The sequence below is a fragment of the Triplophysa rosa genome, linkage group LG17 (genome assembly GCF_024868665.1).
Source record: "Triplophysa rosa linkage group LG17, Trosa_1v2, whole genome shotgun sequence".
Taxonomy (NCBI): domain Eukaryota; kingdom Metazoa; phylum Chordata; class Actinopteri; order Cypriniformes; family Nemacheilidae; genus Triplophysa; species Triplophysa rosa.
The window spans coordinates 1,126,330-1,139,199 of record NC_079906.1 but is presented as its reverse complement, the minus strand read 5'-3'; the positions used below and the strand labels follow the sequence as shown (position 1 = coordinate 1,139,199).

Here is a 12,870-nt window from a genome sequence, read left to right as displayed (position 1 = left end):
AGTAGTGGGGTAATACGGGTGTAGCAAAGTCACAACAAAGGAAGGAAGAGGATGAGGTTGGCGAGACTGACATGGATTTTATTCAGTTTACACACGGAAGTAAGAAGTCACTCAAACATAAATACAGGTGGCATCTCCTTCAGCACACCCTACGATTCTTTATCCCAGGTACAGAGTCCTTTAGATTCCACTTTCCTGGTCCGGTTCTCCTGTCAACAGCCCGTGTCAGTCCGTGAGTCTCTCGCCTTCTGTGTGTGGCTGCTGCTGTTTTATCCGCTCTCTCCGCACCCTTACTGGAATTAGACACAAGTGTTGATTGTTTGCATGTGTTCCCTTTACTCACCGCTCGTCTCCCGGCTCTCTCTCCCGTTGCGTCCCTCGCTAAACCACGCCCCCTCGCCACAACGGGCTTCTTTGAAAACTGCGGGAAATGTACCAGTGGTGAGAGACGAGTTGATAATGTGGGTCAGAGTGGGAACAACCGATGGAGAGATACCCTGGAGGAGATGAGTGGGGATGAGATCTAGCGGGCAGGTCGTTGGGTGATTCGAAGAAATGACCTTGGAAGCATCGTCTTCAGATAGGAGGGAGAAAGAGGGGAGCAAGCATGTGTTGGGGGTTTGGGCGTGACCAAGATGCGGCGGCGAAGAGAACTGACTGCTGATGGTGGTAGTTTTCTTTACGAAGATGCAAAATCATCAGCTGTTAAGTCCGGTGCAGGTGAGGGGGAAGGCGGGCAAAGAAGAGCAGAGAAGGTTTTAAAGAGAGTACGAGAGTCAGGCGAGTTGTTGATTTTAGCATGGTAGTACTGAGTTTTCGCAAAGGAGACATCAGCAGAGAAAGAAGAGAGGAGAGACTGATAAGAGACTGAGGTCAGCGGGTTCTTTAGATTTGCAGCACTTTCTCTCAGCAGACCTGAGCGTGCCGCGATGCTCGCGGAGAACATCAGATAACCAGGGGGCAGAACGGGATGCACGAGATGGCCTAGATGTAAGGGGGAATAAGCTGTCTAAGCAGGAGGTAAGTGTGCAGCAAAGAGTGTCGGTGGCGGTGTTAGTATCCAAGAGAGAGAGCTGTTCGGAGGGAGGGAGCGTGGCGGAGACCGCAGAGGATAAGCGGGAGGGAGAGAGTGTACGTAGGTTGTGTCGGAATGTGACCAGTGGGGAGGTATGTGTAGTGTCTGGGGAAGTTAGGTCGAGATCAAGAGCGATGAGGAAATGATCCGACGTGTGCAGCGGGGTGACCTGGGAGTGATGAGCGGAGCAGTAGCGTGTGTAGATAAGATCTAGTTGATTACCAGACTTATGAGTTGCTCGCTTGAGGTCAAACGATGCAGTCAGGTTGTTGAAGTCGGCTGCCTGCGGTTTTTACCAGTAGAGTACCACCAGAGGAGTACCATCCTCGGGGAAGGATGACAGAAGCGTATCCAACTCCTCCACGAAATGTCCAAGCTGACCTGGGGGACAATAGATAACTACAACATGAGTTTTAACAGGGTGGATTACAGTAACAGCATGTGACTCAAATGAGATGTTGTCACATGAGGGTGCCAGCTGTTTAAATTTCCAGTCGTTAGGGATAAGTAGACCGGTTCCTCCACCCCTCCCTGATATGCGTGGGCTGTGGGAGAAAGTGTAGTTATTGGAGAGGGCAGCCGGTGTGGCACTGTCCTCTGGCTTGATCCAGGTTTCAGTAAGTGCTAAAAGAGAAAGACCAGAATGTTTAGCAATAGCTGTGATGAAATCTGCTTTGTTTACAGCAGATTGGCAGTTCCATAAACCAATGGGAAATTGAGGTAGTTGTGGCTGCTGAAAGAGTGCACAGATTATTAGCATTGCGTTGCTTTCTACGTGATACAGGAGATTTACGAGTTGTAGTGACAGTAGAAATTTGAAAATAGTCAAAAGCGGGGAAACAAGGAATATACAAAACAAATGACAAGAAGAGAATAAATAAAGTGCAATAGTCGAAGTGCAAAAACGTAATACTCAAGTGCCTTGTCGGTGTCCTTGCTCGGTGGAGTCGCACAGGTAGAGTCGATGGTCTTTACGCTCTTCGGTCTTCACGCGGTTAGGCTGCCGCAATAGTTTAGAACATCTGAGAGTCAGACAGGAACATGTTTGCAGTTATAGAACAATGAGGGCATGCTGTATTCTCTACCAAGTAATTTAAGGATTGGATGGGAGGTTACATTTCTAATAGAAAGAAAAAGAGACAATCTTAAGACATGCAAAAGTTGAAAAGGTGTTCCTTCTCTTGGACTGCAGAAAGCGCCGAGTGAGTTGGATTTGACACCGGATGAATACTCAGTGATGATTGGCTGGGACCTCTGTGAAATCACGTTCCAAAATGACCATCTCTTCCACTGCACCATCAATAGATCACTGAGTGCCAGCACTGGAGATCTGCCTGTCACTGTGAGTCTCTCTCCTGAACACCCTGTTTTCACATACATCTCAGTCTCAAGCGACACGTTTGGGTGAACACAACTTTATATGCTGAAAACCCTCTGCGAAATTATAAATGTGATTATAGCACATTTCTGGCAATAAAACACAGAAGACAAATTCTGCTAAATTATTAAATGTGTCAGAGGGCAATGTTTTCACAATAAGAATGCAAAACCTGAGCAGACCACACTGGCTGTAAGAGTAATCCTCTGTTGCTTGCAAGGCAAAGGTCATATGTTTGATAAAATACTTAGTGATGAAAGACATCTATTGCTTATATGTACTGTTGGAATTTTATAAATGTTCTTACTATACTGTTGTTCTTAGTCATTCATTAGCTGTGGTATAGCAGTGCAAAATAAAATGGTTAACCCTGACTTTAAATTCAGATTTTGTGGGTTGTGTTAAAAATTATTTTGAAATATTCAGTAAACTCATATCTAACCATGAATTTATTTCTTTATTAACCTAATCATTAGGAGTTTGTGTTTGATTAAAATACACTTTTGATCTTCTTTAAGTCGTAATATTGTGTGTTTCAGGTGAGAGTGGGTCATTTTCATAAGGTCATAGCGACGGTGCAGATGGGTGGAGGCAGTGAACTGGCCATTGTGATCTCTATCGTTGTGTGCTGTGTGCTGCTGCTGCTTTGCACTGTGGGTATGTATATAACAATACATACAGTATATACATTTAAGGATATAAATACTAATGTATAGCAAAAGTATTAGATGCTTCACACAAAAGCATAGAAAGTGTGTGAGTAGAGCTGTAGATGTCTAAACATTCTTATGGCCCACACAGAGATCTGAGCTCTGTTTCATTCAGTCCATCTCAGAATCAGAAGGAGCTTTATTACCAAGTATGTTTACACACACAAGGAATTTGACTTCTGCAACAGGAGCTTAGTGCAGAAGAAAGTGTACACATGGTGCAAACATAGTGCAAATATTGTTATGAGGGATGAGGCGAGAGTCAGATGCAGGGTTCAATAAAGGTTAATTTAATACAATCAAGTCACAATACCACTCAAATGCAACACATGAAACTTTCAGGTCAAGGCTCGACGCTCGGACGGTGAGAGATCTGGGAATTAGTCCGGTAAAAGGAGTCAACCTCCCGATAGTTCAAGGCCAAATAGGCGTAATGCAAAATCCAGGGAGACTTGGTAAAAAACCCTGAAGGGGAGACAAGGCTCTAGTCCCAATGGAAGCAACCCCGAAGGGAGAGAATCCGATAGATCTGTCTGGAAAACCTCGTAGGCAGAATGGTCAATAATCCGTCTGAAAACCCTGTAGAGAGAGCTGTCGATAGTTCCGTCCGGAAACCCAGTGGGGAGAGCAGATAATTCCACCGAGGCCAGAACCTCTCCTGCAGCAGGAAGAGTCATGGTCGAGAACATGGTGGGAAGCTGTAGTGGATCCCGAGTTCCTGAGACGAGATGACAGTGGAGAGGTGGGTAGTTCTAATCCACCAGTATGAATCCTCCGTACAGCCGATACAAGAACGAGCCAAGGTCGCTGGGGCAGGAACAGCAGAACACCGTGCAGGGTGCAAAAAGCTCTGGAGCCTGGACAAAATGAGAGTGTAAATAATCCACAAGACAAGATACTAGGTACTAGGTACTAGGCATTAAGAAGGTTAGAGAATCTAACGGGACACGGGACAGAGAAAAACGGGGGATTAAATAGAGAGGAAAAAGATAGCGGGAGTGGAAACCGGTGTGACGTGATTAGCGGGAGTGAAGTCCGGTGCGAGGTGATGAGAGAATAACGAGGGGGCGGGGAACACACACGTGGACTCCGGGCACATGGAGAGCTGTCAAAACAACCCCATGTGCTCGACAAATACTAAACACAGACGAAACAAAACAAGACAAGCAGGTGATCAGACCCGAGACCTGACAAATATACCTTAAGATAGAAAAAATGAGAAATATAAACAATAATGCACTATATACAAAAAGTGAAAAAATATAGACAAAAACAACATATAATTGTTTAAATGAGTGTGCAGATGTGTTATTTACAGGTTTCACATATTGTTTCTTTGTACAGTTTCCAGATGTTATGTGCAATGTGCAAGTGTGCAATGTGATGGACAGTGTGTAGTAAGAGGCTTTAATTGTGCTGGCCGAGTATAGCCTGCGGGAAAATTGTTCTTGTGTCTGGCTGTTCTGGTGGTCAGTGCTCTGTAGCGCCGGCCAGATGGCAACAGTTCGAAGAGGGAGTGAGCTGGGTGAGTGGGGACCAAAGTGATTTTCTTAGCCCTTTTTCTCACTCTGGAGGTGTAGAGATCTTGGAGGTTGGGCAGGTGGGCACCAATAATCCTCTCAGCGGTCCTGACTGTTCGTTGTAGTCTCTTAATATCTGATTTAGTAGCTGAAACAAACCAGACAGTTATGGATGAGCACAGGACAGACTCGATGATGGCCGAGTAGAACTGTGTGAGCAGCTCCTGTGGCGTTTTGAATTTCCTCAGTTGGCGAAGAAAGTACAACTTCTACTGGGCTTTTTTAGAGATGGAGTCTATGTGAGTGTCCCACTTCAGGTCCTGAGAGATGGTAGTGCCCAGGAACCTGAATGACTGTACTGCAGCCACAGTGTTGTTCATGATGGTGAGTGGGGGGAGTGCAGGGGTGGTTCTCCGGAAGTCCATGTTCATCTCAACTGTTTTGAGCGTGTTGAGCTCCAGGTTGTTGTGATTGCACCAGACAGCCAGCTCTGCAACTTCCTGTCTGTAAGCAGAGTGGTCTCCATTGTGGATGAGGCCGAAAATGTGTTTAGGCTGTCTCAGTTCTTTCTGTGTCTTCATGTCTCGGACTTACTTGATGATAGTGAGATCAGATCTCTTTGTCCACATGCATGTTGTAGGTCTCCTTGTTCATACAAAACTCTGATAATGTAACATCCACCTGAACAAAAATTGAATTGGGAGCGAAAACAATGTGTGACAGCAACTCTTTGTGTGTAGCATTGGTGGTGTATTGCACAAAGAGCCGCAGGGCAGAGAGGTATTGGCAGAAGACTCTGTTACAGATGGAGGAAATGGAGTCACAGATCAGAGATGAGATACGCAAAGGTAACAAACATACACACACCTACTCACTGTTTTCACATAAAAGGTTTACATTTAGGGCTGCAGCTATCGATTCTTTTACTAATCGAGTATTCTACAGATTTTCCATCGATTAATCGGGTATTCGGATAATAAGTACTTTTTCTTTATTAAAAAGCAATACTAAATATACAAGAGAAAATAAGACAGGTCTCTTAAAATGAGTAAAACAACTAATTTGTTTCCTTTTTAGAACAATTAGTTTTTATTGCTGAAATAGCATACATTAATATCTGTGAAAACTAAACCCATTTAGTACATTCCATTGCCATATTAAATTCAAAATGCAATATAATACAAATATATAAATAAGAAACATGAATAAAAATGGAAATAATAATTTCAAACAATAGCCTATGACTTTTATTTTTGCAGGTTGTCAGATGCTTATTTTTTAGTATGTCTGTTTCTTCACTCAAACAATAACATGTTTGTGAAATAAACTCTCAGCGCAACTCTGGAGGTGAAGTTCATGTCCTCATTCAGCGCAGACGCAGACAAATTCATGAGCATCACGCGTGTAGCACGTTAAACTGTGCAGTTCATTCACTCAGACACGCAGACCAGACAGATGACATGTGTAAATAACAGGATTCGGTGTCCACTAGTCCGCATCTAGTTTGATGGACTCAATGCAGCCGGAAAACAAGTTTCACTCGTAAAATAGACTAAAACTAAGTAAAATATCAGTTCACCATTTCAATAAGCTATTAGGGCTGTGACGGTGGCAGTTTTTTACCACCGCGGTGGTAATAGACAAATCGACCGCGGTGGTGCGGTGGTTGAGAAATATATATTATTTATATAAATAATATTTATATTATTATATTTGCGTGTAGCAACCACATGACGAGTGGAAGAGAAATATAGACCTTATTTAAATACTTGAAATTGTTAAATAATTGAAATATGATATCTGAAATAAATGAGGATGAAACATCCGTCAATGTTTAACGCGCAAATCCATCAGTGAAACGGCACACTACAGCATATAAAACATTTAAATAAACATCAGTAAATAATGAAAACTTAAATATTATAAGAAAGCTAAATACTAAATAAAAAAGCTCTTGTTGCAGTAACTTCAGTCAGTGGCGTATTAACCCTTACAGTCCTTAACAATTCCATTTGAAACAAACTGTTTAAACCTACATTGGCTTTCCTATTCAGATTGCCATAAAAACTTTACTTTTTCCGACTCGTTGATGTGAAACTTACTTGTTGACATTGTCCAGATTAAAATGTGTACAGCTGCACTAAATGCGCGTTCAGAAGATGTGCACAGGAGCGCAAATGAAGAGATGTCTCTCCGCAACCGCGGCAAAACCTGCGCGCGCTCCGACACTAAGCAAGCGGGTCATAGCCAGTTTTGATTTTACGTATCTGTTCATTTCACAACAAGATCCATTGCAAAACCCGCAGAATAACCTGGGTTTTGCCGTGCAGGCCTGCGCTCGAACGCACCAACGGAAACGTATGCCAATAATTTCTGTTAATTTAAAATCTTTTAAATAAAACCATCCACAACTGAAAGGCTACAACTAGCAATCGTTATCGCAACTCTCATATTTATTACACCTATATTTGTCAGAGTGACGTGCACTACCGCCGGTGGCAGTTCACCACCGTCATGGCACTTTACCATCGCGGTGGTGCGGTTGTTACGGCAACCGTCACAGCCCTATAAACTATCAGTTATTTATCAGCACGAGAAACGCGTGTGAGCAGACTAAAATGCGTGTGTCTCACGGTGAATGCGTGAGACTTGAGAGCCCTGTAACATGAATAGAGTTTAGCGGGCTGTGCGTCAGTAATAACGGTCCGTGGGGAAACGCAGTGCTCCGTGTGTACTGTAGTTAAATGGATTAAACGAGGCTTCGCCTCGATGATTTTTTGTATTCGAATAACTCGAGTTACTCGAGGAATCGTTTCAGCCCTATTTACATTCATCTCACTTAACGAATTAAAATGCCAGAGAAGCCGCTAAAATATTTGTTGTATAATGCAGAACATATTTTCTAGTTAACAGTGTTGGTTAGATTCAGTTTATATACAGTTCTCCCTCTTTCCAAGTGGATGAATATGTTGGATGTGCTCTGTCTATCGCGTCACACTGTCAATCACTCTTTCCTAGGATACAGTACGTCTTCTATTGTATCCTTGAAAGCATGAGATAAAGCACAATGCCTTTTTTTCTATAACTCAGACTACATGGACCACAAAGAGTGCAAAGCTATGCGGATAAAACAAAATCCAAGTTATACTATCTACATCGTCAGTTAAATTAGCTTCTTGAAGTTATTGAGGAAATTTGGCTGTTAATGTATTTAAAATAACTGCAAATGCTTTCCCTATGCACTGCTCACACAGCTTGCCGCAGTTCCTCTGACAATCTCCGCCTATGATCATAACCACTTCAAAAGCCTTAGCTGGCCCTCTTTGGACCAAGGTATTCGGTGGGACAAAAACACAATTGACCTAAAGGAAGCCCCAGCAAAGCACGATCAAGCTCCGGAAGCGACGACTGACTCTCGCATGCACATCACACTAGCTTTTGGCCCAACTATGGAAATGCAGCTGTTGTTTCCCAAACTGCTGATCATAAATCATTGCAGTGTTCACAGTATGGAGATATTTCTGCTGATACTTTGCATTCCTGCTTTAAGTAATAGTTCTCAAAAATATTGTTTTTCATCATTTATTATTCAATGGTTTATAATTCTCACGCAAATCATAGAAGCTCTTTTTTCATAACACAGGAGCTAAAATGCTCCACTTTTTTAGAAAGTCACATTCAGAAATTGTTTTTGATGCAAGCTTCTTACAGTATTTTCTGTCCTGACATCTGTTCAATCTTTCAATATGTCTGTACAAACTGGTCACAATAAGTGGAATCAGCTTGGAAGGGTTTTTGTACGTTTTTAATCCCAGATTCAACACATTTGGATTCTTTGTGTAGTTTTGCAATGTTTAGTTGTGAATGTGGCCTGAGGGGCTTAGGCTTTCAGAATTGCAACATTTCACCACATGTAGCTCTTTCCTTCCATTACATTTTTGTTTCCATGGTTATTTAATCTCCAAATAGACACAAACATCCTGTGTTGAAACAATAAGAGGATGTCTCACTTCCTGTTATCCCAGCAGAACCACCTACACCAGGACTTTCCCCTCAAAGACTGATCTGATATCAGCTCAAGCCATGTGCTAAACTGTTGAAATGAAAGACAAACACTGCTTACAGAACAGTGGAAGTTGAAAGATGTTTACCCTTGTAAAATGCTTACCATGTGAATGAGTTGCTTGCTCACACACACATAAAAAATGTGGAAGTCACACAAAAATCTTTTACAAACGCATTTGTAAAAAGAGTGGTTAACAGTGTCATTCTCTGTCCCGCCTCTGTAACTCACATCTCAAAAACGATTGGGATTCAACAATACGGCTCTGCAGACCAATTTTTTATGTATGTCCCCACCAATGTCAAAATCAAAGTTACGCCCTTGGGTTTAGTGGTAGGAAATATACAGTTTGCAGTATAAAAGTAATTTTGTCTATGAAAAGTCATACACATTGTATAAGAAACCTAATGTGTGTTTGTGTTGCTGACATGTTTTTGTCATGCAGGTTTTGCAGAACTACAGACTGACATGACCGATTTGACCAAAGAACTTAACCGCACACAGGGAATCCCATTCCTGGAGTACAAGCAGTTTGTGACACGCACTTTCTTTCCTAAGGTACGACATAATGGGTTTAATATTAACAAAGGGCAGTTGTGGCCTAATGGTTAGAGAGTTGGACTCATGACCAGAAGGTTGCCGGTTCGATTCCCAGGGCCGGCGGGTAACAACTGAGGTGCCCTTGAGCAAGGCACCTTACCCCTACTTGCTCCCTGGGCGCTGCAGTGATAGCTGCCCACTGCTCCGGGTGTACGTGTGTTCACTACTCTCTGGATGGGTTAAATGCAGAGGTCACATTTCGTTGCCTTGTACTTGTACATGTGCAATGACAATAAATTAAATCTAAATCTAAAATATTAACCATTCAGTACAGATGTTTGCTGCTGTACATTCTCATGTAAATGTGTAAAACAAAATAGTAACACTTTACGGGAGGGTTCTAGATTAGTTAACACAACACTTCAACAACTTTTATCAATTTTAATTTCAACATTTACTAAATACCCTTTAAAAAAGAAATGTTGCATCCATAACACTAGATGCATAATTAGTGGGGTCACAATATCAGGTTAGAATTTGCTATCCTAATATTATTGCAAAACCTGTTGACAATAAAAGTAATTAATAAACACATTAACACATTATATTATTTAAATTAATCTATAATTTAGTGTAATTTGGCCAATGAATCACACTTAAAATACATTTGAGTGTAGGAAGGCAGAGGTGAGTCTATAATCATTGTGGCTTCAAAGGCAAGATGTTAAATATGAAATGCTGTTCAAATATATAACACACACACACACAAATATTGAGTTTGGTTTTGGTCAGCATTTTGTCATACCTGTTGTGTGTGTAGATGTGTTCCGACTATGAGAGACGTCTGGTTCAGCCTGTCTATGAGAACAGTCCCCTTGGTCCTCGAGCTCTATCTGAAACTCATCCTCTGCTGCAGAACTGTCAGGTGAGGTACACCAACGCTGTCGAGAATTCAGCCACACTGTATTATTTCAGTTGACAACTTCTTGTGTGAACTCATGTATATGTATGACAAACACTCACAAGAGTGTGTTGGACACACACATAATTACAAATGATTATTCAGCATTTTTTAAACATATTCAAATGTTTAGGCAACTCTTTTAGAAGCGGTTTCCCTTTATATTTTGTATAAATGTACTGCTATACATTGATGCGTGCCTGCAGAAAATACAGATTGAGGGTCAAGTACAATTCAACAGTAATAAATAAGTTTGTGTAATCTCAAAGAAACTTCTTTTGTCCTACCAGCAACCAATCCTGCCCTTCATTTGTGTCGTTTTGACTTACAGTACACAATACACTTCTGTGAAAGGTTAACCATAAGTTCTTAAATTATTGCTTTATTAATGTTAGTGGGACTATGGGAGTGGTTGCAGTGGGTCTAAATTATCAATTGTCCGGTTTCCACAACGATAACTTGTTGATAATTAACTCCATTAATAGTATAATATTATCTGCATTATTTTGTCACTCATATATGGACATTCAAGTTTATGGTTGAGCTATTTCTAGATGTTTTGAGGACAGTTTGTGCATAGCTGTTGTGAAATTATTGGCTCGACCCCGTGATAAATTGCTTTAATATGATACAGTCTGATATTGCAAAACAAAATATTGTACAACAGGGCTTTTTTTTTGTGTGAAAAAATTAGTTACCCAGTCATTTAGTGCAGACAACAGGACACACACAATACAGTATATGCATTATATATTGCATTTTTTCTATTGTAAAAAAACAACCCTGGAATATTCAGATGATGATTGAAGAAAATCTGCAAATTGGTTATGATGTATCTTTGTCTTTATTAAAGCCTTCTAACACCACACGGCCCAATGTGGATGAGGGAATCACACTGTTTTCCACTCTTCTGAACAACAAACACTTTCTAGTCACCTTTGTTCATGCACTTGAGCAGCAGAAAGACTTTGCAGTGCGAGACAGGTGAGTACAGTGAAAAATAAATACGAACAAAAAGTTTTTTTTTTTCAGGCTGATAATATGGAATTTATATTATATGTATTTTCTAGGTCTTTAAAGAACACAATTTTATACAAGTATTTTTGCAGAAATGCATTTTATTGAACATAGATAGGTCTGTTATAGCACATGACTTGTTTCAGTTCCCTTTCTGTCGGTCTCTCGACGTTGTGTCGAACCGACAGATGGGGTTCGTCTTGAGAACCTATCAACTTCTGACTAGTTTAGAAAAGGCCAATGAAATTGGCGAATGAAATTTGCATGCCGGACTCCGCCTCCGGATATCCGGGTATAAAAGGGAGATGGCGTGCTGCATTCATTCACCTTTTGTTCTTCGGAGCCTTCACACATGATCGACTTCGAGACTTCAAACTCTACGCTGAATTACTGCTGGAATCTTACGACGTGGTGCAGCGGACTGTCCCTTCCTGCAGCGACTTCCCCTGGGCGTCTCGGCAGTTCCAGAAGTGTTCGAGTTTTTTCTCTAAAAGAGCAAATTTCTCCAGTGTGGCATGTCCCGCTGTTCTCGTGGGTGTGCAACACACTCATCGAGGAGGGGGACGGTAACGATGTCTGCCTCAAGTGTCTGGGCGCCCGGCACGCTGAGGCAGCCTTTGTGGATACGATTCAGACGTTGCGTTCACGAGTGGCTGTGTTCCCTCTGGACTCAGCCACCACATCGTCTGCTTCCCGTTCCGTGACAGCAGTGGCTACGGCCCTGCCGTCCGCTACGGTGAGCAGCAAGGGTTATATGAGGATTACTGTGAGCGTTAATCCGTCAACCACTGGCACCGTTCGCACCTCGTCTCGCTCGTCTGACCATTCCCCAAGAGACGGTCCCACCGTCTTGTTCCTCAACCACGTATTCGGAAACGATGCTTGTTGATGATGAGATGTCCCTTGCAGCATCGGAGGGTGACTTACTGGCATCTGACTCCAACGATTCCTCGGAGCTCCCTCCCTCGAGGGGTCGAGCCCAGGAAGAAGCGGACATCGGAATGTCAGCCATGCTTTCCCGGGCTGCTGTGAGCATTGGGTTGCAGTGCCCGCACTGTCTCTCCCAACGCTCGCGGCTGGATACATGGTACCTCGGCCGCCCAGTGTTTCCCGGAAGTGCATGAGGAACTCAGTAAGACCTGGAACGCCCCGTTTTCGGCACGTACACGTCAAAATAGTTCCGTCACCTTTTCTTCCCTCGATGGTGGGGCAGCTAGAGGATATGTCGGTGTCCCCCAGGTGGAGTGTGCCGTCGCGGTGCACTTGTGCCCATAGATGGCGGCCAGCTGGGAGGCTCGACCTAGACTCCTGTCCAAAGCATGTAGGTTTTCGGCATCTCAGGTGTCGAGAGCTTACACTGCTGCGGGCCAAGCTGCCTCCTCTCTCCACGCTATGGCCATCCTGCAGGCCAAGGCATTGAGAGAGCTCCACGAGGGTAAGACTGACCCAGCGCTTATGCAGGAACTCCGCATCGCCACTGACCTCGCTCTACGGGTGACCAAGGTGACCGCGCGGGCCCTGAGAGACACCTCTGGCTGAACCTTGCACAGATGAGTGACGCCGAGAAAGTCTGCTTTCTCAACACACCTGTCTCGCAAGGGGGGGC

At 43.0% G+C, this 12,870-nt stretch overlaps 1 protein-coding gene across 1 annotated transcript in view; it reads left to right on the top strand.

Moving 5' to 3' along the window:
• Nucleotides 1-12,870, top strand: part of plxnd1 (plexin D1) — a 77,357-nt gene that overhangs the window by 49,251 nt on the left and 15,236 nt on the right. Inside the window, exons 19-24 of the mRNA XM_057355905.1 lie at nucleotides 2,268-2,417; nucleotides 2,993-3,110; nucleotides 5,424-5,531; nucleotides 9,192-9,304; nucleotides 10,107-10,211; nucleotides 11,101-11,231. Coding sequence (XP_057211888.1) covers nucleotides 2,268-2,417; nucleotides 2,993-3,110; nucleotides 5,424-5,531; nucleotides 9,192-9,304; nucleotides 10,107-10,211; nucleotides 11,101-11,231 — 725 coding nt within the window. The remainder of the gene's footprint in view (nucleotides 1-2,267; nucleotides 2,418-2,992; nucleotides 3,111-5,423; nucleotides 5,532-9,191; nucleotides 9,305-10,106; nucleotides 10,212-11,100; nucleotides 11,232-12,870) is intronic.